We start from the raw sequence: 25,957 nt of genomic DNA, 5'->3' as shown, positions 1-25,957 counted from the left end.
CTTCTGTACACACAGCCTTTTCCTTTCACAGCTGACCTTCCCACACACCTTGCTCGGCCTCCAAGGCAGCTAAATATCCTGATCGGCTCTCAGCCCTCTCGCTTGGCTTCAAGCACTGCTTGCCAAATAGTCCCCCAAACCCCCATCCCTGTCCTGGTCTTACAGGTTCAGTCATCGGTGAAGCCTAGAGCAAACTGTTCAATTACACTGAATCCTGTAAAAGTGGATTTCTTGCTCGAATTGTAGGAGATCACAGCAGCATAAAAGTTTTCCTCCTACAAAGAAATTCAAACACATTTTTTCCCCACATTGCCCAGCAACTACAACACACAGAAAAGCACACACGGAGTGCATGGGGTGGGCCCTGCATCCCAAGTCGGAGCTTGAACGTCAGGTTAATGTCATCACGGGAGCTGGATCGATCTGCTCAAGCGAGGACCTTTTCAAAACCCTGAAGCCCCAAGGAAACTAGCCAGCTCAGGGAAGTGTTGCCGTTTTTGTTTTCCTGCTCCAGAAAGGTGAGACTCCGATCACTCATCCTCTGGGGAAAGCTTCAGGACACTACTGTAAGTGCTCAGCCAGCAGGAGGTGAAGAGAGCAAAAGCCTGTGCCCAGTGGCTGCACCAGCAGCCTTACAGCCCACGGTCTGGCCCCTCCTCTCCCTGTTGCTCTTCTGACTAGACTGTTTTTTGAGAGCCTGTGACCCTAACACCAGAGCCCGGTCTTTGGTTCGATCCACGACTGAGACTCAGGGAGGGGCAGGGATTAGAAAAAGCAAGCAGGTGTACTGAAAAATGAGATCTTTTGATAATAGTAAAGTTGAACCTTAGAGGAAATCTGGAGGAAGGGAAGCTCAGATAAAGAAAAGTGACGAACTAAAGCAAGCAAGCAACAAGCACAAAACAGCCTTCAGAACTCAGAGAGCAGCAGCGAATAATGCCACTGGCTTTTGAGCCAGAAAATAAAGCCCATCTAAACTCCTTGGATGATTGTGACTGAGGTGGCCCAATCTAGCATAAAAGACAACCTTTTCTATATTTTTCCATTTGATCAGAATAACCTTGCTGGATGTTTATTCTCACATAACAGAAAGTCACAACACAAGGGGAAAAATAAGAACTCTAAGTTAACACTGAGGAAGTGTAATTCCCACAGTGGTTCCGATCGCAGTGAGTGATCCCTTACCAGTTAGTCACCCTAAGGAAGGTGCTGTAGAAAGACTGTGCTGACTCTGAGGTCAGACTTAAAGTGCCAGGTCCTCATGTGGCCATCAGGGCTTATTCTGGCATCAAAGGCTTATCTTATCTCTTTTATAAATCCATTTGTACCTTTTGCCCAGTCACCTGGGAAAGCACCCAATGTCACCTCTGTATGTACCAAATTATACTGAGTCATTCTCACTTCAGGGGACCCCAGCTGTGCTTAGATTTCCAAACTCCATGGCCTTCAAGGCTGTGCAGTATCTGGCCCCTGCCTGTGTCACACGTCTCCCCTCCACTCAGCACCTGCCCTTCCATTCCTCTAGCCACCAATCTGCTTCCCACTGTGCTTTGCACTTGCTGCTCCCTCCACCTGGAATGTTCTTCTCTATTTTGTCACATGGCTATTTCTTTGTATCATTTCAGCCTTAGCTAAAATGTTACATCCTTAGAGAGGCCTTCTGTGACCCTCCTAGAAATGGTCCTTTCTCCCACTTACTCACTTTTTATCAATTTACTCGGCTCACATTTCTTAATCTCATTAATCATCTTACAAAATCATCTTCAGTTATTTACTTTTTTTCCCTGGGCCCCACTAAAATGTAATCCATATGAGCAAGGACCTTGCCAGTCCTGTTTTCTGGAATGATGTCTGACTTAGCGTAGGGCTCAGCAAGCCCTTGGTGAACAAATGAATGTGAATTTGGGAAACTTCTCCCTGGACCTGCATTTCTTCATCTATAACATAAAGGCTTTGAACTAAATGGTCCTGAAGGTACTTTCCCACATTTTATGACTCTAAGCATGCTTTTGCTAATGTTTTAAGAGGTGTACCCTAATACTTAAGAACATGGGTAACAAAGCCATATGTGCTCTGTCTGAGATCTCACAGATTCCAACTCTGTTGCCCTTGGACTGCTATATTTCAGCCTCAAAAAGCCCAGTCTTTCATATTGTCCTCACATGTCAATTACCCTTTCCCTTCCTTTGCTCTTTTTCCTGCTGCTTCACTCTGGATCCACCACATGATTAAAACAAAACAACTAGACCCTAGCACATCACTCCCTGAGCAAAGTGGGTGTGGAATTAAGTGGTAAGTGTATGTTTTGGGACAGCTGCTGCGTGAGGTGCTTCCACATACGTTATCTCATTTAATCTCCACAGCTTCCCAGTGAGGAAGCTATTATTACACTCATTTTACAGTAAAAGGAATTAAAACCATAGGATGTGAGAAGGCTTGCCTGTGGTTTATACAGGGGTGAGCAAAAGAGTAGGCTTCTACCCAGCATCAGAGCCCCACCAGCCAACATGAGTGTGTGTGTTGAGTGAGTTCAATTATTTCCAGATTATTTTCCAAAGCCTGAATTACTCAGCACTTGTCTGTGTCTGCACTTTTTTTCCTGATGGCAGTCTCACCACTAGACTGTCAGCTCCCTAAGCACAGTGCCAGATTTTCTGAACACACAGCAAGTGGTGACTAAATATTTGTTGAACAACCCAAAAAATGAATTCAAGAGAATTAAAAACTAGAGTTTTTAGCCTTTGTTCCCCTCTTATTCCTCTTTATAGAGATGCTCATACATTTTCCACTGAAACTTAAGTTCATGCAGGTTGAGTGTTAGGAATCCACAAGTGTAGGGAAGTTGCTTGGAGTGCAGAATTTTACATAAATGTCTCTTGTAAGGCTATTAAAGCACAGTTTTAAGGTAGGTTAGAGCCAGTAAATTCTGTTCCTTGGATAAAGTATATGTTCTCAATATCTTGGATTTGCTTATTGTATTATTCATGGTTTCTTTCCAATGATGGTTACATCCTAAATTCTGACCACACTCTCTGTAATGCTAGTTATGTAGTCAGGTAATAGCACAAAACTGTACTTATGCATATCTAGTGTATCTCTCCTTCATTTTCATGATAAGAATGCAGAGCATCTTTTCTTTTTTTTCCCTCTTTTGTATTCAGGTAACTTATGCTAATTCTTAGGACAATATCCTTCCAGGAAAAAATGCAGAAAGAAGAGTGATCTCAGAGTAGCCTAGGCAATTCCACAAGGTGGAAAGAGAGTGATGTCACCGCAGTCCCATGGTTTCATTCTGGGTCCAGGCAGAAAGGTCACAAGACTACATTGCCTTCACTATAATTATTTACCCACAATTACGTATTGCCTCAATTCTCTCTCTGTATCATGCAAACTTAGAGATGTAGGAAGCCAACTCTAATCCAACATTCTGGAAGCTTTAACTTTAAGGAACTTAATGTTGCAAGATGACATCCCTCTCCCTCTACCCTACCCACACACACTGACCAAATATGCAAGCCAGACGAAAAGACAGACAGTTCAAATAGCTATTCAGTCTTTGCTGCAGGACACAGAATGCTGAGGTGATGCCCTGAGGTTTCTCCTAAATGCCACCACCATCCAAGTACTGCCCCTAGGTTCCCATCGAGGGTAACTCCATGACTTGCCAATCATTGTGCACTAGTGCAGGGTTCATTGACATAGTCAAAGAAAGTTTGATGTGGACATCAGTTACAGCTCATGGCTTTGGATTACTGTTTGCAAGTCATGTTCAAAAAGAGTTAACCCTTGAAGAAACTCTTATCCAAATGGTTGCTGCCTTTTGCAAGACCCCTTTGGCAAACCTGCCTTCCAATGGTTGGCTGGGTTTTTAAGCTACTTTTCTTCACCTACTGACCTGAAAAAAAAAACAACCAATACTCCACCTTATCAGAACTTATTGCAGAATCATATTCCAAAGGGCTTCACTTTGAATATTTCCCCTAGAATCCTTGTACTTAATGTTTTCATTAGAATGATTACTCTGCTGATCAGTTATTCCAAACGCACATAATGTTTTCATATGGTATTATCTCATCCAGAAAACCTTACGTTTTGTCTTTAGATGTAGTTGTATCTATTTACCCAAACACCCCAACAAAGCACTCCTACAGTAATCCTACAACAAAATCAGGACCTGGGGTGGAATGAAATAATGCTAACAGTGCCAACGCATGTGTCTACACCAAATTACATCACTTAGTTGTGGAAACTAAACATTTGTGTAAAAGATAGTTTACTGATAATATTGTTATATGTTATTTGCTATCATTTTTGCTTTCAGTTTCTAGTAACAAATTCTTTCTCAATAACAAACAAAATTTATGATCATTTTTCCTAATGTATTCAATGCTTTATCATATCTTAATGGATCTTTGGAGAAAAGGCCAGAAGGAAGCTGTTACACAATAAAAATGATAATGAACATTGGAGGCAATTATGTACCTTAAATGAATATGTTTCAGTGCATTAGTAATAGGTACAGAATTGTACTCTATCTGTAAACAATCAATCCATTTCTCAAAAATGAAAAGAAATGTTTACTTGGTATATGTAAATAGGTGTAGCCTATTCTTTATTCACAACGACCCAAGATTTTGAAAGTCATCATCTGTTTAGCTTTGAATCACTTTGGCCTTGCTTGCAAAATGTTTGGTTCCTTTCAGGTAGGAAAAGTAATGTATGACACAGAAAAAGAAGCCTGGATATGTGATTCCCCCCATTGTTTTGTTTTGTTTTAAATCATTCTGGCATCTCTATTATCTTTAATAGATCTAAGAATAGGACTCAGTAGTAATGAGTAAAGCATGGAGGGAGATCTGAGAGATATGGACCACTTTTCTGGCATACAGGCAGTCCATGAAGCACTGGAAGCCTGTCTCACTCATAGGAAAGGGGTCATAGGTAGTTGCTACGCTTTGGGTCATGTGATCCAACATTTTTTGCATTCCTTGTTGTAATCAACTAAATCCATGAGCCAAAAGCTAAACATGAGGAAGAATGCTGCCCAGCTGATCAGCTGTATTTTGGAGGGTGATTAACAACTTAATCACGGCCTTCCTCTTAGCATGTCTTGAAACCACGATGACAAGTAAGCCAAACTCAAGTCCACAGAGGCTGAGGGATACACATTGAGAAGGCATTAAGCAGTATCATAAGTAGAAGCTGTGAGGCAACAATTATGAATAGGCAGAAGCCACAGGGCACAGAGGAAAGTTGCAAAAGGAAAATCAGCTATGGCAATGGAAACAAACAGGGAGGAGCAGAGTAACTGAGCCACTTGTCTGGCCGATTATCAGTTCGGATTGGCACCAGAATGCTGTATTCTGACCAACATTTCAGTTACCAAGAAACGGCTGAGCAGGGTGAGGCTGTTTGCTGTGTTTCCTTATTTCCCCACTGTAGACTTAACAATAAAGTGCCACCCATCCCTTGAGGTAAACTAGTGTGTGTTCCTTTTTACCTGAAAGAATGTAACTAAAACATCCAGTCATAAGCAACATGTAGGAATCTGTTCACAAGGGAATTCTTCAGTATTGAGACAGGAAATTTCCAAATGCCAACAAAACTGAGTTTGATTTACCACTATAAAAAATTTTTAAGTCATTTTTAAAAATAATCTAATTATGAAAATAAAATTACCCTCAACCCAGAAGATGTGGAAATTACAGAAAAGCTCAAAGAAAAGAAGGTTACTCATAATTCCCACAACCAGAGATACTGCTGTGAGTGCATATGTCTGTCTGGCATTTTAAAGCAGAGGTAGTGGGGTGTTACACTGGGACTCAACAGTCTCAGTTTGCTGAGGTATGAAAGCAAGAGATTCCTCATAGCCAAGTAAATTTTAAGAAGACCAGTCAGGAAAACTGGCTTGATCGGATTTATAAAAACAAACTAAAAAGAAACCAAAGCCTTTCCCCTGTTTTCTTCCAGTTTTACAGTTTCCAGTCTCATGAGTAAGTCTTAACACATTTTGAGTAGGTATTTATGAATGGTATAAGAGTGCAATTTCATTCTTTTGCAAGTGGATATCCAGTTTTCCCAAAACACTTGTTGAAGAGACTATCCTTTCCCCATTACATGTTCTTGGCAGCCTTGTCAGAGATCAGCTGACGTATACTCATGGATTTATTTTTGGTCCCACTAGTCTGTTTCATTGGTCTATATATCTACCTTTATGCAAGTACCATATATTGTTTTAATTACTGTAGCTTTGTAATATATTTTGAAATCATGAAGTGTGATGTGATTTCATGGATATGACACCAAAAATATGGGCAACAAAAGCAAAAATAGGCAGATGATACTATATTAAACTAAAAAGCTCCTGCATAGCGAAGGAAACAACCAGTAAGGTAAAAAAGGCGATTTGTGGTTTATGTTACTCTACAAGAAGTTATGTCAAAGAAATAATCAATCTTCCCACGTTTTCTTCCGTCTGATACTTCTATAGCTTTTCTTCTTCCTTCCTAATTACAGCCCTTTAGTAGAATTCGTGCCTCATATCAAAAATTACTGAGTATCATAATTCTTCCAAGTGGTAAAGATACCTCAAGACAAATGCTGGGCATAGAAGCCACAGGGCATAAATCTGCAAAGAAGTAAAAAGCTAACCTTTTCAAAGAATATTGCTTCTCTCTCACTTACCAACTTTACATTTCCCTGTATGGCCCCAGAAGACGGCTGGTTAGCCAGAGACGGGTAAGATTCCTCAAGGGAGGAACAACCTAAGACAGGCACAGTCGCAGGGGGGCCATCAGGTGAGAAATTGGGGATCAACAGAGGTGAGGCTTAGTACCTCACCCCCCGTTTTGAGAGAAATCTTCTGCATCCGTGGATGTTTTGTTGCCCTTGTCTAGCTTGGATTAATACTTAGTCTATAGGCACACACCTGATCATCTACATTTGCCCTCTTACAGCACTAAATTATGTTTTCTACCTTTATCTTGCATCTACCTACCACTTCAGCATTTTATTTAAAAAAAAATAAGGGAGAAATGTGGGATTCACATATAAATCAAGTATAAAAATCAAATGAATAATCATATCTGACTTGATTGTTTATAGTTCATGATAAGTGATCAAAACCGAAAGTTTCTGTGATATGACTGCCCCTGCACTGTTCACCATGTAAGAACTTATTCACTATGTAAGAACTTGTTCACCATGTAAGAACTTGTTCGTTATGCTTCAGAAGATTGGAGACTGTTGAGAATTACGCTTGGGGTTGATTAATGATTGTGCATTGAGTCCCCTATACAGAATGTTGTTGTTGTTAACAACCATTTGATCAATAAATATGAGAGAGGCCCTCTCAAAAAAAAAAAAAGGCGACCTGTGGAATAGGAGAAAACATGTGCAAACTATACCTCTGATAAAAGGTTAATTTTCAAAATACTATTCAAGGAACTCTTACAACTCAAAAACAAAAACACTAATAACCTGTTAAATGGGCTAAGGACTTGAATAGACATTTCTCCAAAGAAAGCATACAAATGATCAAGAGACATATGAAAAGATCCTCAGTTTCAATAATCATCAGGTAAATGCAAATCAAAGCCATGAGACATCACTGCACACCTGCTAGGATGGTTAATAAAAACAACAAGACGAGTGTTGGCAAGAATGAGGAAACTGGAACTCTTGAACGCTGTTTATGTGAATACAAAATGGTGCAGCTACTATGGAAAAACAGTATGGAGGTCCCTGAAAAAATTAAAAATAGTACTACCATATGACCTAACAATTCCACTTCTGGTAATATCCTAGGTAAATTAAAACCCTGATTTAGAGAGATATCTGCACCCCCATGTTCATAGCAGCATCACAATATGATGTAGAAACAATCTAAATGTCCATCAATAGATGAATGGATTTTAAAAAATGTGATATATACCTACAATGGAATATTATTCAGCCTTTAAAAAGATGGATATCCTACAATATGGGACAACATGGATGAACATTGAGGAGATCATGCTAAGTGAAATTAGCCAGTCACAGAAGGACAAATGATTCCACTGCATGATTCCACCTACACAGGTTTTTAAAATAGTCAAACTCATAGAAGCAAAGAATAGAACACTGGTAATTGGTCTGGGGGGAGGACAAAACGGGGAGTTGTGAATCAACAAGTAGAAAATTTCAGTTATGCATGAACCAATGAGTTCTAGAAATCTGCTGTATAACATTGCGCCTATAGATAACAGTACTGTATTGTGCACTGAAAAAAATCTGTTAAGAGGGTAGATCTCAGGTTAAGTTTTTTAGAAAAAGCAGTCGAGGCCATCTTGTCAGGGTGTTAAGTCCCCTCATCCACACGGAGCCCCGAGAGCAGCAACACAGGGAGGGGCTGTGAGTAGGCTTCTTCTGTGGGAGGGGGGGCTTCAGCAGCACCCCTGAAAGACCTTGGTGCATGTCCCTTCCAGTCTGGGGAAAGGCTGACTGGTGTCCCACTCCTGTCGGAGGAGTAGAAGTTAGAGGAACCGGGGCGCCCAGCCCGGAGTGAAGCAAGCCAAGGGAGGCTGCAGGGCACTGGCTCAGCCGCATCAGCCCGCGCTTCCATGGTCTCTCTGGCAAAAACAAGGCGCGTTTCCCTAGGACAAGACCCAGGCCACAGCGGAGGCTGAGGAGGCTGGGCTTCTCCAGGTTCGTGTCCACGGGAGCTGACGTGGGACGCGAAGAGACCCAAGTTGAAAGAGACTGTGGGCAAATCACCGGGATCCTAGGCACACAGAGACATCAGGAGAGGGCAGGGGTGGCACATCATTCCATCGGGAAAGCCGCGGGAGAACCGCCTGGCAACGCTGCGCCCGCACGACAGGGGAGGCCCAGGGGGTGAAGCCGCCCCAGGGCCAGGCCGGTAAGATCTGTTCCACACGTGTCCTCCTGGCCCACCGAGGTCGTACCTCCCTCCCACCCCCCGGCCCTCCACCTCTGAAGTGGTCAAAGCCACCGCCAGTGGGGCAGGGAGGCAGATGCCCCCCGGAGGGAGGCAGGGCCACAGCCCCACCTGGCACGGGCTTCTCTCTGCAGCCAGGCAGGACTGCGGGAGCCGAGACGAGGTCGCAGTTTCTCGGGACTGGACAACCTAACTACTGCACTGAAGTGAGACTGTGTTTGGCGTCTTTGAGTGACCGAAGGACCTTATTACCTGGGGGTGAGCAGGAAAGTCATAGCCCATGCTTTTACCCAGTGGCATTTAAAGGCAAAACTAAAGATGCTTTCTGAGTACATTCCATGAGTTCTGCTTGTTCAACATGCCAGTTATACATGTATGCATAAAAAATATTTTTGCTCTATAAATGCTGGTTTGCAGCCAACATTTTCCACTTGGTATTATATTAAGGATGCTGCTGTATATCAATATTCTCTTATCATTATATCTCTGTACCATAGTATGTGTACCTACTCCCTTATTGTAGGATATGTGAGTTGTTTCTAATTTTTCTCAGACATAATGTTAAAGACAGTTAAGACCTATTACTGTGCACATCTCTGATTCCTTAGAATAAATTTCCTTGAAGTGGAATTGCTGGGTCAAAGGATGAATGTGTTTTAATGACTTATGAAATATACCACCAAATTGCTCTGAAGTAAGGTTACAACAATCTTTTTTCCAACCAGATTTTACATGAGGCCAATTTTCCCGTGTCCTTGCCAAAATTGGTAGTCATTCTTCTTATTAATCTTCGCTAATCTCATATCTAATAAGCAAAAATAGGTGCTTTTTTATTTTAAAAAATCCAATTACCAAACATTATTTCACATGTTTATTGGATACATGTAATTTTTTATGACTTATCTGCTTAACATTTTTACTTATATTTTAACCTAGGTGTCATTGAGAATATTAGTTCTTTGAAGGCAAAGGGCCAAAAGAATGTCAAAGCTGGAAACTCTTGGTATTTACTTCAGGGAGCAGCTCAACACACTAGTTTGTGTATCACTGAGCAGGTGCTCAGATTGGCCACCACAACATCTTACAGAGCAGTACTGAATGTTGTCTTCAGTGCACCTAATTTTCTTAGTTGTTTGCCCCCTATTGCTCTTGCATCTCTTCAGGTGGCAGTAGTTAAGTATATTCTCAAAAGAGAAGCATAAAGTAGCCCAACTACACAGACACTACTGTCATTAACACACTCTAGCACCATCTCTCTTCCCAGCCAGTTGTCCCAGACTGGCATGGCTGCATATAATCACTGTCTGAGCCTGTGAGAGGGTGTTGGACTGGGATAGGTGTGGACGATCAGCCCACTGTTTCTAATCCTTTTGCTATTTGGGCAGATCAAGTAACATCTATGTGTCACATTTTCCTCATCTGTGAAACTCCATTCTTCATGACCATACCACCTGCTTACCCATCTGGACTCGTTTCCCATTGTCCTCTCATTTAAACCCTGGGTCCCAGCCATTCCAAACTCTTTGCCATGCTCTGGGCCTTTTTCCAAGTTTCACTTCTGCTAGCAATGTTCTTCCTTACACATTCTTTGTCCCATGATCTAACTCATGCTGGCACTTATCTAAAGGACTGAAAATGGTATGACACAGCATGTGGTAAATTTTTAAAAGTAAAACAGTCTTTTAAATTTTTAAAATTTAAAAAATTTTAAAAGTAAAAGTAAAAAAGTCTCCACTCACACTACTTCTGGCACTGACTACCCAAGGTTAGTGCAGACCTCACAGGCTTAGTTCCACAGAATGACCCCTCTTCAGACACTAATCTCAAGAACAGGCCTCTAGTCCTTCAAAGCAGGGGTTCCCATGACCCCTCTTCAGATTTGATAATTTGCTGGAACAGCTCACAGAACCCTGGTAATTTGCCATTACCAATTTAGTACAAAGGATATTTTAAAGGATACAAATGAACAGCCAGATGAGAAGATGTTTAGGACAAGGTCCAGAAGGGTCCTGAGCCCAGGAGTTTCTATCCCCACATAGTTTGCAATATGCCACCCTCCTGGCGTGTGGACGTGCTCCTGTTCACCAACCCAGAAGCTCTCTGAACACAGCTGTTTAGGGTTTTTACGGAGGCTTCATTATGTAGGCATGATTAAGTCATGGGTCATCCGTGACTAGGTCAGTCTCCACACCCCTCCCCCTGACCTTCCCAGAAGGTCAGGGAGTGGGGCTAAAAGTTCCACCCTCTAATCATGTGGCTGTTTTCTCTGGCAACCTCCCCTAGCAATGAAGAGTCAGAAACTGGTGTAGTTGAAAGAAGCTTATTATGAATAACAAAAGACGCTCATCACTACCACTCACAAAATTCCAAGGATTTTAGAAGCTCTGTGCCAGGAACCAGGAACAGAGACGAAAACATATACTACATATTTTTTATTGTGTCACAATCATATAATAGAAAATCAAGGCTTGCTTTGGGATCATACAGATGTATAAGATTAATTCTGGTTAAGGGGTGGAAACATTCATGAAGATTGGTTTTAAAGGACAGGTAGGAGTAGACTTACCGGCGTATAAGCCCCATGAGGGCAGCGTCTGACTCCACCACTCCTCACTAGGGATGCTCATTCCTCAGTGAATGAGCAAATGACTTGGGAATACATACTGTATATGTAGAGGAGGCCGGTGGGTATGAGTGAAGGCCATCATTTGCAGAGTAATCTGAATGCAGAAAGTAAAGTGTAAGAGTGAAGGACTTGGCTTTGTTTTAATTTTGTCTGTCTTAAGTGGTCAGAGGAGGTTTTAGCTGCTGGTCTCGCATCAAGAGAACTTGTCCAGATCTACTAATGGAGAGCAACCATTATCTATTAATATTTTCACACCTGTCCTGTGTCACTGACGTATGAATAAGAATTTCAGAAACTCTAAGTTATCTCAACTGCTCAGCAGAACACACAGAAGAAGGTTCAATACTAAGATCATGCAAGTCCTTCCAAAGCTTTTATGTTTCCATGTAAAGAACAGGGCTTGGAGGGGAAGCTAAACATTTCTTTTTGTGGCCTCATGCCTGCCACTCACACAGACACCAACACACTTGTGACTGATCCTAATTCAGTAGATTCAGCTGAAAGGGCGAGTTAGGGAGAAAGGTGCCACATAACACATCAGCACATAGTCGAGTTCTATTTTATCAGAAATGATTTTGTGCTGCTCTATTTATCATTTATAGAATTTTAAAAAATTAACATAAGTCTCATTCCTTATGTGCAAGATTGCTAAAAGTTAGTGAATATTCAGTAGAGATTACTGAAGGCAAACAGATCCCCAGGGAGAGGGAAGGAAGGCATTCAGGTGTGACAGAATGTTCTAGCAAGCCAGCAGTTACTCACGATAAGAAAATACCAGTCCTTTTCTTTCGAATGTGGGTTCCCAATACTGACATGAATAATTTTTCCGAATTGAAGATTTACATATTGCAACTACTAATTAAAGTTTAATAAGTGTGTTATGTACAGTTGATTCATTGGAAACATTAATAAGCCATAAGTGGAAGTCATTCCCTATAATCTACCTGCCACTTATTCACCTCCAGCCACCCTTCAAAGCCAGCCTCTTTATGAAGCCTTTCATAACAGTTTCAGCTCCCATTCACCTTTCTCTCACTACAAAATCCTACCATCTGTGCCACCCATTAGGCACTTAGTTATGTCCAGGTTTATAATATTACTTAAATTTTCATGCCCTGTCCACCCAAATAGTTTATAAATTTCCTGGGTCCTACACTTTGTATTTACGAAAGATGATTGTTCAGTCCATACAAAGAGTAGGCTCAAAATATTTGTTAAGTATCTGTTATTTTAATAAAATGAAAATATCACTAATCTTGGGATTTATTTAAGTAAACTCCATTCATGATAAACATGGAAAGGAGTATCTTTCTCCTTTATCATAATGCCTGATGAAAGTATATATATACCATATTCATCCTTGCTGCTTCGAACCGGAGGTGTATGTTTAGTATATTCAAGCAAATTCTGGAATACTAAAGCCAGATGGTCTGCCAGGGCCTTCGTCCTGGTGTCAGCAGCTTACCTGGCGGGTGTTGAGCAGCGCGACGTAGAAGGATGACTTTGCCCCCTCTTCAATGACTGTGTACAAGCTTGTAAGCCAAGGTCCCCAGTGTCCTAGGCTGGTGGGCAGGGCACTTGAAAGAGAGGGGATCCCCCACTTGCTGCAGGTGAAATACACTTCTGCTGACCCCATACCAAAGAGAAAAGGGCTGCTGAAAAGTTAGCTTGCTGCTACCCATAGGGGAACGGCCACATCAAATGAAGCGGCTTGCTTTTTCTTGGAGGAGAGAGCATTTCAATTATCAGTTGCCCTTATTTTTGCTTAGAATGGGAGAGAAATAAAGCTCCTGACAGAAGTCCAAAGTGGAGAGGGAGGAAATGAAAGCACCTGCAGTTCCTCTGCTGGCAGGCACCTGCTGTCCGGCAGGTGGTGGTTCCTATGGGCCCTCCTACACTGCCAGATGGCCACTTTTCAGCTCCTCCTCAGAAGGCCTTTCCCAGGCCATCTGGAGCTGGGGAACAGATTCTGCTCTCCCTTGCCAGAATTCTGCCTTGAAATCTGCCCACTCCTTTCAAGCCCAGTCCTGGTTATAGGCCTAAAACTTGACCTTAATTGCCGAGAGAGAATGTATATCAAGAGACAATGTCCCTAAATGTTGAACAGCAGATGGAGGGATTGATATCTTTTAATATTTAGATATATTACATCATCCTGGACTCACAAGTGTAGAGTCCACTTGAACCCACCAGTTTCAGTGTAAACAGTAGGTCAAATGCCAAAAACTCATCAAAGCCAGAAACCTGAGTTCATATGAACATTCCTTTCTCCCTCCTCCTCTGGCCCATCAGCCCCCATGTCTTGCTATTTAACTTTTCAAATATTTCTTCAATCTCTCCCCCTCTTTTCATCCTTAGTCAAGACCCCTGAATCTCTCTCTCCAACTCCAGGCTTCACTCTGGACACAGCCATAGCCATCCACGCGAGAAGCAAATGTGACTTTGTCACTCCGTCGCTCTGAGCATCTCGAAGGCTCTCCTTACCAAGAGTTTGTATGAAGCCCTCCCCTGCCGGTCACTGGCCCTTACTCGGGATTTTAGTGGTTTGCACTGCTGATGGGGCCTGCATGGGCTTTCCCACCTCTGTGCCTCACCTAATGCCGGCCCCTCGATCTGGAATGCCTTTCCACTTTCATTCTCTCTGCACCTCCTTCCAGACTCAGTTCAGGCAGCATCTCCTCCAGCAGGGCTTCCCTGAGACCTCACGTAGGGTTAAATGACCTCTGCATCCCTATGCATCGTGGCAGTCTTACCATCTGCCACGATATGTGCACACTTTTAAACCCATCCCCTTGCTACACTCAGAGATCATGCAGAGCATGGCTGTTTCTCTGGTGCTAGATTCATATAGAATCCCAAACATATCTGCTACGTAAATGAGTGTTTGCTGCTCAGCAGAAGTGTTTCATGATATGGAAAAAAAAAAAATCTATCCTGTGGGCTTCTCCCTCTAGAGAGGACCACAGAGGTACCCGGACCTCTGACCCACTGTGCTGTGAGGCACCGAGGAGGGTCCTAAGGCAGCACTGCCTTAAAGCTGCAAACAAAGGAGCCTGTCGCCTGTCCTATCTGGCCGCTCCATGAGAACAGGTGAAATCTGAACGCTACTTCTAACAATTTTCATAGTTAACTGACCTACAATACAAAAAGCCCGATCCAAGCCAACGGGGTTGCAGGGCCTTGGCTTTGTTTCCCCAAGACAACCAGGGCCCTTGGAGGTCTGGAATCTGCCATCTGCAGGGGGCCGCCACCTACGAGTGCCTGTAGCACTCAGAAATGAAGCTCAGAAGAGCTGAGAACAGAAAAGCATTTTAATCATTTTAATGATAAAATTATAATTGTTTCAGAGCACTGTTTGGACATTGTGGCACTCACAACACTTGTTAGTGGGTTTTAGACACCTGCAAATTGTTTATAATGAAAAATTTACATTTATGTATCCTTCTGTGCTGGTGAACTCCCCTTAGGTCCCTGTGAGGCCCAGGACAAGGGTTATAAGCTGACACATGGGAGAAGGGAGAAGGTGCGGGGATGGACACTGGGGCCGGGGCTCAGGAGGGCCACGCCAGGCCGGCCCAGGTGAGGTGGGCCGGGGTCCAGGGCGACTCTGAAGGTGGACAGCTATTCTGGAGGGGATGCGTCACTCATAATCCTTTTAAAGAGCTTTGCCTAGATGGCAGTGGAAAGCATTTGAAGAACTGTGGACAGACATGACCTAATTTGTTGGCCTTTCCAGTTGCCTTCTGTGGAGCGGGTGCTACAAAGCCGAATGTGTTTTGGTGGGGTGAGGGAGGGGTTCCAGAGAATGGCGGAGAGAAACCTCTGCCTTCGGAGGGAGAGGCACCAGGGGGCAGACCGAGGAGAGCAAGAGCCGGGCAGGCCTGCCCCGACACTCCCCCGCGGGCACGGCCACTGGCAGGCATCCCCGAGCAGGCCGGGGCGTCGGGCGCTCGTCCCACCCTGAGAATGAAGCGCCGGCACCCCCTGCTCTCAGCGGACAGAGTTCTCCCCTGGCCTGCGGTGGTCCTGAAGGCGAGCCGTGAGGGGCAAGCGCAAGAGCAGCTGTAAAATTCAGCCAGAAACTTAGACCTACCCTCACATATACACAGTCCAGAGGTCGTTTCTATTACTTTTAAGGCATCCGGAAGAAAGGAAGAGAACCACACATAATACACATGGCAGCAATTTTTAAAAGCAGGCTGTAAAATGTTCCACAGTTTAAAAGCTGAAAAATGAGAAGAAAACCCTGTGTTGCCATATGGGCTCTGACACAATTTAAATCAAAATGCTGGCTGTTGAGGGGGCTTAATTAAGACCACAAGATTTTCCTCTGGCCACCTGGGAGCCTGGCCTCTGAGGAGCTCCTGGGCCCCGCCGCCCCTGCCTGTCTCACGGCAGCAGCTCCAGGGTGTGCTCACAGTGGGGGTGACCAGGGAGCAGTGCGCTGATAGCGCCCGTCTTACACTGTGAGCTAATCTGGTGCGGCCGCAGAGGGCGGCTCCTGGGGATCACGGATAGCCTCACCCGACCCCTGCATTACCACTCCTATGATGTCTACTCACATGTTCTCTTAATTGCTGTTTACCTCCCATAGCTAAGGAATTAACTTCCCCTGAACCTACACATTCCCCCGCATCTCCACTGTCCTGTGTCTGGACCACTTTACATGTGAAGTCATAGGACATGCTGCAAACAGGACAGTTGGGGTCCTAGATTCTAGTCCCATAGCCACCCCTGGGTGTTACTATGGTCTGAGGCTCTTCAAGAAAAGAGAAAATTAAGGATAATATCTTAAATGGTTAAAATAAGGGTAATAATATCTGCTCTTTCCACCTTGCAGTGTATCTGAGGGGATCCAGTGAACAGATAGCTTAAAAGTGCTGCATATGTTTTAAAAGTCACCAGTCAAGTGTTCCTGAATAATCACAGAATCAGCAGAGAGAGACAACTAACTTCTTCTGATTTCTTTTGACCAATTTGTACTGATACCAGCTGCTTTACCCTTTCAGAAATTCTTTGGGCTTCCATGCTGCCCTTCTTCACCCATTTCCTTCGTCCGTGAACATGACCACTCAGCCCTCAAAGTGAAGAGCCAATGGCTAGAGTTGGTTCTGAGGAAGCAAGTTCACAAGGCCAGGATCTACCAGTCTGTGGACACTGAACATTTGTGTGCATGTGTAACCCATACTTCGTGGGCAGGAAAACAACAAAAACAACAAAAAGAAAAAGCAATTTTTCCAGTTGCCAGACTGAACAGCTCCAGGGATAGAAGGTCCTTTTGATTCTGCCAAGCAATTTTAAAGTGGGAAAGTACTAGAAACAAGGTTTATTACTCTTGCATCAGGCATGGCCCTCCTGACTGCCCTTTGCTAGGCCTCCAGGCTTTCCTCTCCCAAATCGAAGGGTTTTTTGAGAAGTCGGCAGACCCTCAACTTGGGCAAACAAGTCGAGTGTGGGACAGATGTGACAGGGGAAGTTGGGGAGGTCAGCCCAATGCCCAGGCAGCCGAGGTGGGAACCTTACAGCACAGGAAGAGTCGTCTGGAGAACTTGAAAAAAATACTCATGCCCGCCTGATCTGACCACAGACCAAGGAAGCCAGAATGCTGGTGGGGGCCCTGAGAGATCCCCAGGTAGCTGTCATTTCAGCCAGGGGTGAGAATCTCTGTCTTAGCAAAGCCCGTGGGTAAGACCTGTCATCACAGAAGCCAGGAAGGTGCATCAAATGTATGCAGTGCACAGGTAGGCGCACAGAGGAGAAGCAGAGTGAGTACAGAGAAAGCAAGTGCAGGCCCCTGGGGACAGGTGGGTTCTACTGCCGCCATGCTGACATGATGCCACTTGTAGCTGGACTGGATGGTCTATGGCCCCTGCTTAGGAAGTACAGTACTGCGCTTTCCCCAGCAGGCGCCACAGACTGGACATCTGACCCTGAGGCAGCCCATTCTCAGGCTGGCTGGAGATGCATCAGGTAACCCAGCATGCTGGTCACAAGCAAGAAGACGTGGAAAGACTCAACCAGATGAAGAATGTAGCAGCATGATGTGAGGGACTCAAAGGATCTGGATAAGACAGTGTGGGTGGTGACATGCAAAAAGAGTAAGTGGCTGGTCCTTAGCACTGTTTTGTTTCCGAAGTCCTTCAAATCCCAGTTTCAGTTCATTTCTGAAAAATGGAAAAGTCTTTCTGCAAACCTTCTCTAACCAAGGTGCCCTGAGTGACTCTCTTCCTCGCCTCCCAAGCCCTGACTCACAGGCATGGTGGGGACTGGCCACAGCAGAGGGAGAACACCCAGAAGGGCAGGGAGAAGGGGCAGCACAGAGAAGCAAGAGCAGAACAGGGCAACTTCCAACAGGTGCAGAAGCAAGAGAGAGAAATGTGAAAGAGCACAGAATGGGCATGAACGGTAGTTGAGGGAAGGAAAGCACATGAGAATATTCTGGCAGAGAAGCAAAGCCTTAGATATTCAAGGCTAGGAAGTGAGAAAATGCAGACTCCAAAGGATGACAGAAGAGGACAAATGGAATGGAAGAGAAATGAAGAGGACACGAAATTATCCTTGCCCCACTCTGCTCTGCGCCCCTGGGGGGCCCCTGCAAGCTGCGTTTTCCAGCTCTCACTGCACGTCAGCTGCTTCCAGCTGGTTTCAGCCGGGCACTGGCAGGGCATCGCAGAGCAGAAGGGAACAAGTCAGCGTGTTTCTCCTCCTCCCTCTGCCTCATGCACAACTCATGGCACTGATTCTCTCTCCCATGCCTCCAAAATCCCAGCCAGGCTTCCCATGGTCCTGGTTTCTCGCGGGAGAATCCCAGTTTGCAGGCTGGATAACCCCAGCTGCTCCCTTTCTCTTCTCCAACCAGTGGGGTGCTTGAACTGGCTTGTGCTGGCTCACAAGAGCGGGCTGTTAAATATTCAGGAATTTTGAGAGCTGGTTGTTAAACTGTTACTAGCCTGAAAGTGGCCAGTGCTACACAGGAGGAAGGCTTTTTCTCTGGGGGAGAGAGTCGCCAGGGCACCCCAGCCTCCAGGCTTCCTGAGGCCGCCAGTCTTGGGTTTGCCTCATTGTTCCCTGCTTGGTTTCTATGCCTCTTTTCATCACCATGTAACCAACTCACTGTACTACATTCTGTTCTAAATACCGAATAGTTTCTGTGTTCCTGGTGGGACCTTGACTGATAAGCAGACAATGATTTCCTAAAGGGCATTACCAGTTCCCCTGTGAACAGTAAACATTAAATTCACAACATTAAGGTTTTAATTGTTTATTTGTCTAGTAATCCTGTTAACTACACAGCCTTGTGATTAAATATTTTTTAAAGCAAATTAATTTTGTTATAATTAAAATTAATTATAATGTTATATGTTATAATGTTAAATGTTTTATAAATGTTATATATAATGTTATATATATATATATATAAATGTTATAATGTATAATGTTAAATTAATTATAATGTTATAATGTTATAATGTTAAAATTAAAATCTTATACCCCCCCAACAAAGTGTTGGTTTGACTAACAAAAGAACCAGATCTAAATGATAACCAGGTCATTTGATGGAGGTCAAATGTCAGATGCCCTGATTTGCTACCTGGCATAGCAAATGGAAAGAGGAAGGAAACCAAAACATAATCCATTAACTATGGATACAAGCATATGCATAACAAACAACCACACATCTCTGTATGAAAAAAGCCTTCTCCTACAATTTCCTTCTTAGGTTTCATGAAAGCTGATGCTGTAGCATTTGCCTCATCAACTCTTTTTTGCTGTTATTGTTTGTTTGTTCTACCACAATAATGGGCCTTAGAAGCAAATGGAAATATGGTACCAGGACAATTTGCTAGCTACCTGGGGAAAAAAAAAAAATCAATCTGTATAACTATCCTATGTTGTAGATAAGATGGTTATTATCTCAATTAAAAAGTCAAAATTTTAAAAAGATTAAAAAAACTAGAGGTAAACGTTGACCTAATTTCTAACTGGGGAACATTCTAATCTTAAAAACAAAAGAAAATTTTTAACTTGGTACATTTTATTACATAAGAATGAAAAAAATAGTACTTTCTATTTTCAGATAAATTGAAGTTAAATGTAAATTGAAAACTTGGAAATTTACATTTGTAAATACAAATTTACATTTGTATTACATTTGTAATAACTAGGACAAAAGTCAATTTCCTTTATGTATAGAGAAAATGTAAGAAACAACCAAACTGATACTCTGTGTCAGACAGTATCGGTTGCCTTCTAGAATCCACTCCCCTCAGTTCCCTTCCTTCCTGGTTTTGTGTGAGCAGCAAAGTGTTCAGTCCCAAGGGATGGATCGGAACTGGTATGAGCCTGACAGCTGAATCCCATTCCTTGATTCCTCGATTCCCTTGCAGTAAAGGGTGGCCTTATGACCTGGTTCTGGACAAGGAGACATAGGAAACCCTGCTGGGATAGCATCTGTGGGAGTTTTACTTCCCCGATAAAAAGGATAGATGCAGTTGTCTCCACCCTATCCCTGTCCTCTTGCCTTGAACATGGATATGATGTCTGGTCAGGTGCACCATCTTGCATTGCAAAGACATCATCCAGACACCCTAAACCAGTAAACTACCTGGCAGTTGCCTCCTTCCAAAAGTTTTGTTAGATCAGAAAAGTTTATCCCAATTCTTCAAAGCCATGGTTGGATCTGTTATTTGTGACAAAAAGCTTTCCAAAAACAAATCTTGAAATGCAAATGGGCAAAGATATGAATAGATAATTCATAAGTCATGAAAGGTAAATGAAAAATAAACATATTTTTTAAAGTCCGAGTTCATTATAACCACAGTGTTAGACATTAAATTAAGTATATGAATTTTTTTTGTCTGCAAAATTAGCAAAGATAAAAAAGGAAAAAAAAAACACCATTCAGTGCTGGGAAGGGTGTGGTAAAATAAGCAGTTTCTCATACTGCCAGTCAAGGTACAATCTGGTAGAACATTTCTGGTAAGCAATTCAGTAATATGAAACAAGAATTTAGAAAACATTTATATGATAAGCGAATGATTCTACTTTTTAGAATTACTCTAGGGAGACAATTTAAGTGGAATTAAGTATGTACGCACAAAGGTTTGTCACAGTATTATTTAATGTAGCAATAATAAACAAGAGTAAGAAAAAAATCAAAGTGACTAAAACATTAGAATGGCTAATTGAACCATAAAATATATATGGTAGAAGAGTATGTAGCAGCAAAAAGTTATGTTGACTGAGAGTCTAATTTGAAGGGGTTATTTTTAGGTTAGATATTACATAAATAAGCCAAAATATACACAGTATGATTACAACTGTATATAGTGAATGAAGGTGAAAACAGTTTGGTGCTACATAAAAAGTTAACCCCAGAATTACCAAGTGTCACAGTCATTCCACTCCTGGGTATATACCCAAAAGAACTGAGAATAGGAACTGAGACAAATCCTTGAAGATAAATGTTCATAGCAGCACTATTCACAATAGCTCCAGGATGGAAACAATCCAAATGTTCATCAACAGAGGAATGGATAAACAAACTGTGGTATGTTATATATAACTGTATTGCATACAATGGAATATCATTCAGTCATAAAAGGACTTAAGTACAGATACATGCTACGAGGCAGATAAACCTCAAGCGCATTATGTTAAGTAAAGCAGACATAAAAGATTACATATTGTATGATTCTACTTGTATGAAATATCCAGAATAGGCAAATTCATAGAGACAGAAAGCAGATTGGTGGTTACCAGTAACTGGGGGGAGGCAGGAATAGAAAGTAACTAATAGGTCTTATTTTGGATGATGAAAATATTTCTAGTTTTGTCCCCAATTATCCCAGCACCATTTATTGAAGTCTGTCCTTCATTGAACTCCCTTTGCCCCTTTGTAAAAGAATTGGCGATATTTTTGGTGTCTATTTCTGGACTCTATTCTCTTTGTTCATTAAACTATATGTCTTTCCCTTCACAAATACTATGCTATCTTGAATACTGAGGCTTCATAGCAAATCTTAAAATCAAGTAGTGTAGTTCTTCCAATTTTATTCTTTTTCAAAATTGTTTGTCTATCAGTTCTGTTGCTTTTCCATCAAAATTTTAAATTAACAAGGCTTGTATTGTATATGAAAATACAAAAGATTTTTGTGTTTTGATTTTGTATTCTACCACCTTGTTAAATTCACTTACTAGGTTCTAGGATTTGTTTTTTTGGGAGATTTGCAGTCATGTATTCTGCAAATAGGGACCATTTTATTTCTTCATTTCTGATATGTATGTGTTTAATCTCATTACCTGGCATAATATTAGTTAGGACCTCAAGTATGATGTTGAGCAGGAGCAATGAGAATGTACATCCTCGCCTTGTTCCCATCTCTGGGGAAAGCATTCAGTCTTTCACCATTAAGTATGATGTTAACTATAAGTTTTTTTGTAGATGTCTTTTATCATGCTCTATTTCTTTCTTGCTGAGAGTTTTTAATCATGAATGCATGTTCAATTTTGTCAAATGCTTTTTCTGCATCAATTGATGTGATCATGTGTTTTTCTTCTTTAGACTGCTAATATAGTGGTTTATACTAATTTATTTTAAAATACTGAGCCTGCCTCACTGTTATGGGTTGAATTGTGTCCTCAAAAAAAGATATATTGGAGTCTTAACCCCTAGGACCTAAGAATATGACCTTATTTGGAGATAGAGTCTTTACAGAAGTAGTCAAGTTAAAATGAGGTTATTAGGGTGGACTCTAATCCAATATGACTGGTGTCCTTATAGGAGGGAAAAATGTGGGCACAGAGACACAGGGAGAATGCCATGTAAAGACTGAGCTAATGCTGCCACAAGCCAAGAGCGACCAGAAGCGAGGAGACAGATGAGGACCAGATCCTTCCCTGGTGCCTTCAGAGGCAGCGGGCCCTTCCTGAGCCCCGGAGGGCACGTCTGGACAGCAAAGCAGTGGTGGCCAGGTTCCTATCCCCATAGCCCCAGCCCCCTTCTTCCTTCAATTACTGCTGAAAGGCATTGTATTAAAATTAGAAACAAGACAAACTTGATATAAATATAAAACACCACACCCTTTCTTTGGGAAGCAGGGAGTTTGATCACTGTAGCCCCCAATTTCCTCTTTCATTATTAGAGAGCCTAACATGGTGGAATGAAAAAGCTGCCTTCTGTGGTATGCCGAGTTGGTATTTTAAGTACAGTCTTTAAATAAGGCCGTTGGCAATGCCAGTAAGAAAACATTCCTGAGAAGGAGAACGAGGTGAGCCTATGGCTCTCAAATATCACGCAGACCTGAATTGCTTTAACAAGGCTTGGGCCAGAGGGTCCTCAGTTTAAAGACCTAAGTGTGCTAACAGGAAGAAAAATACTTTCTGACTGACCTCAACCTGACCTTCTTTGTCCTTTACATGGTTTCCCAGATCTTTCTTTCCCTTACTTTGTATTCCCTCACAGAAGTTAAGGTCCATGTAGTTGAGAACTGAGTGCCTGCTGGGTGTGTGAAGCTCTCTATTGCTGAGACAATCCTTAATTACTAGGAAATCAAGATTGATATACAGAAACCAGCTTACCTACAAATATGTTAACATTCCAAAAGTATAAAACACTATAAAGAAAAGGTCAGAAAAATTCAGACACTCAAAAACAACCCAATTATTTAAACAGGCATAAAGGTTAAAAAAGTCAAATGTTTTGCATTTATTACTGAAATAGTCACCATTAAAAATAATCTATGATAATTGTAAGAAATAAAATAATGGTAAAAGTCTTTTTAAATATCATGTCATCTTAACAATTTGGAGTATATACTTACAAAATGCATATATGCTTTTTTAAAAAAACACAAATGACTACCTGCAAATTTTCCTATATAGGGCAAACACTACAAGTTTTCTCCCTGCATCCGTTACACCTTTTCCTTAATAATAACCTTCCCAACTTTTAGGTGGGCATGTGGCAACCTAGAATTGCATGTTCTGGTGGAAACAGCAAGAGTTGTAAAGTGAGAAGATTCAGTGCTAATTCAGTTACGAGCTAGATGGACAATGTGAGGGTGGTGGCTTCAACTTCTCTCTCCTTCCTTATAGGAGGCAGTACTGCGCAGTGACAGAGCAGACAGAGTTCACAAATTCCGTACTTTCCAGTGTATTGTTTCAGTCAAGTTACTTATCCTCTCTAAGTTTCCTATGTCGAATGGAGATAAAAAGATCTCTTAACTCATCAGGTTGTTGTGAGAATTAAATGATACAGAATACATGAAGAGTTCAGCACAGAGCAAGTGCTCAATGAATATGAGTTATTACTGTCATTACTCTTGTCAGCTTTTGGAAAAGATAAAAATACTTGCTTTATCAAACTAAGATGAGGATAAAACAAACAGATACAAAAGACTTAAAAAGCCAAAGGAGTTATAATGTCCCAAACGTACACCTACAAAGGACACTGCTCCTAAAGCTTGGGCTATGGTTGCATGACATTATGGTCATCCCAAGGGTATTGCTCAGGGAGGCCAGTCCACAGGAGAGACTAGACAGGAGAATGCATCTGAGAAAGATCTCCCCTCCGTGTAAAGGAATTAACTAAATCGTATATTATCAGAATGTGCAGACACCTCAGAGATCCCAGCGTTGAATCCCAGGCCTTGGAACATCATCAGAACACCGAGGCCTGCAGGGCTTTCCTGCGACTCCCGTGCAGGTCTCGTGGTCCCTTACCCAGGCCACATAGGGCTACTTGGGAGCAGCATTCATACATTTATGTGAACATATTCATTTACTTGAATCTTATAGGATTTACCACCAACCCAAAACTTTCACAGACTAAAGCCACTGGAGCAGAACCAATGTTATTCTCTGCTGATTCCTCAGGGCCAACACAGTGTCTGACACATAGTAGATGCCCAATAAATAGGGGTCTGATGTTTCCTGAAAATCTTTCCCTTAGCCAGAGGCAGATTTCACCTGCTGGGAGAGGAGAGGGCAGGCAGAAAGCCTAGGAGAGACAGGGGACTTGTGCATTTGGCTTTTAATTTCTGCAGGATGCTGCAGCTTCCATCAGCTACCAAATGCTTCACCTCTGATAACTACCTGTGCCCTCCAGACTGAGCCACATCTCAGGTACATTAGTGTAAACCAATTACAAACAACTAAATTCTGGAAAACCCTCCTGGGCTGCAATCTTGCCACTGAGCAAAGATGGCCTAAATCTAGACATACCATTTTTTCAACTTGATTATACCAGGCACTATAACATCTTATACTTTGTTTTCTGCAATAGGAAAAACAAACAGTTTTGATGTATTGATATATCTTTTGTGAGCTAGCTAGTTGACACAATCTCTTGGTAATTTCTATCTCAGTTACATTTATGAGAAGGGAGTGGTTGGTGTGGGGGTGAAGGTTGGTGGTGATTGGGAGTTGTGCTTTTGAAAGACTTGTAAAGGATGCTTTTCAGATTTATATATTATATCTATGTATATAATGTGCATTTGTGTGTATATATACACACACACACAAATGCACATACATACAAACATTTCCTCCAAGATGTGAGAGAAGCATGAGAAAAATTTCCACCTGCCAATAAATACTGATTCAAACTCTCAGCCACTTTTCTCCACTGAGGACCTGAGAAGTCATGCTCAAGTGAATACTTCCAGGAAAAATCCTTTCCACAATCAACAAGTAGAACTGTCAGATCGGAATTTAAGTGATAATTTCCATCTCTTTAACTGGCTCTCAGAATATTTCTGTAGCATGGATATCAGACTCACAAGGCAAAATAGGATAATGTAACAGAGATTATAGTGTGTTTCAGGGTTCAAAGGAGGGAGAAATCCTGTCTGGCTGGGCAGAGGGTGTTTGGGGGATGTGAGGAAAGTGAAGCAAAATGAGAGTGAGAAGTGGGGAGAGAAGCTAGGAGCTAGAGAAGCCTCTGACTCTAGCCAGTGCAGCCCATTAATTCCTTCATCAAGTATTTACTGGAAGTCTAGGTCTAGTTCATTGTGCCCCTCTCATCTACGCCGTGAAGCCCAGCACCCTTGCCCTCATCTGCCTTCCTAGAGCATCAGTGGGTGGCCTGTGCCCAGCATTCCTGCCCAGACTATCATGTGTCCTTTCTACCAAGTGTGATTTTCCATCTTGGCCGTGTAGGGCTTGAGGACAGAGGACAGGCCCTCCAAGCTCTCGGGGCAGGCCCATGCCTCTCAGCAAACATTTACTGAATGCTCACCATGTACCTGTAGCTGCATCACATCCTAAAAATTCATCAAAAGGAAAACATAGATTATTGTTGATTTTCTTCTAGTTGCTGTGCACATGCACACCCCTCACCCCGCCCAAAGAAACTGTAAAAATAATAGGCACTATTTTGTGTTCTGCTTTTT

At 42.3% G+C, this 25,957-nt stretch overlaps 1 protein-coding gene across 8 annotated transcripts in view; it reads right to left on the bottom strand.

The window, feature by feature from the left end:
* POGLUT3 (protein O-glucosyltransferase 3) overlaps positions 1–25,957 on the bottom strand; it is a 137,229-nt gene that overhangs the window by 89,333 nt on the left and 21,939 nt on the right. Inside the window, exons 1-2 of one of the 8 annotated variants that reach the window (XM_073239282.1) lie at positions 13,030–18,934; positions 11,505–11,658 (exon numbers count right to left, since the gene is read on the bottom strand). The exons of 6 other annotated variants lie outside the window; for them this stretch is intronic. In XM_073239282.1, coding sequence (XP_073095383.1) covers positions 11,505–11,521 — 17 coding nt within the window. In that variant the 5' untranslated portion in view covers positions 11,522–11,658; positions 13,030–18,934. Of the gene's footprint in view, positions 1–11,504; positions 11,659–13,029; positions 18,935–25,957 lie in introns of those variants that run through there. One more of the 8 variants, XM_073239283.1, reaches the window with a different exon arrangement.

This window comes from Manis javanica, chromosome 6 (assembly GCF_040802235.1).
Source record: "Manis javanica isolate MJ-LG chromosome 6, MJ_LKY, whole genome shotgun sequence".
NCBI classification, from domain to species: domain Eukaryota; kingdom Metazoa; phylum Chordata; class Mammalia; order Pholidota; family Manidae; genus Manis; species Manis javanica.
The sequence above is the reverse complement of the archived record's forward strand: the minus strand, read 5'-3'. Positions and strand labels throughout refer to the sequence as shown.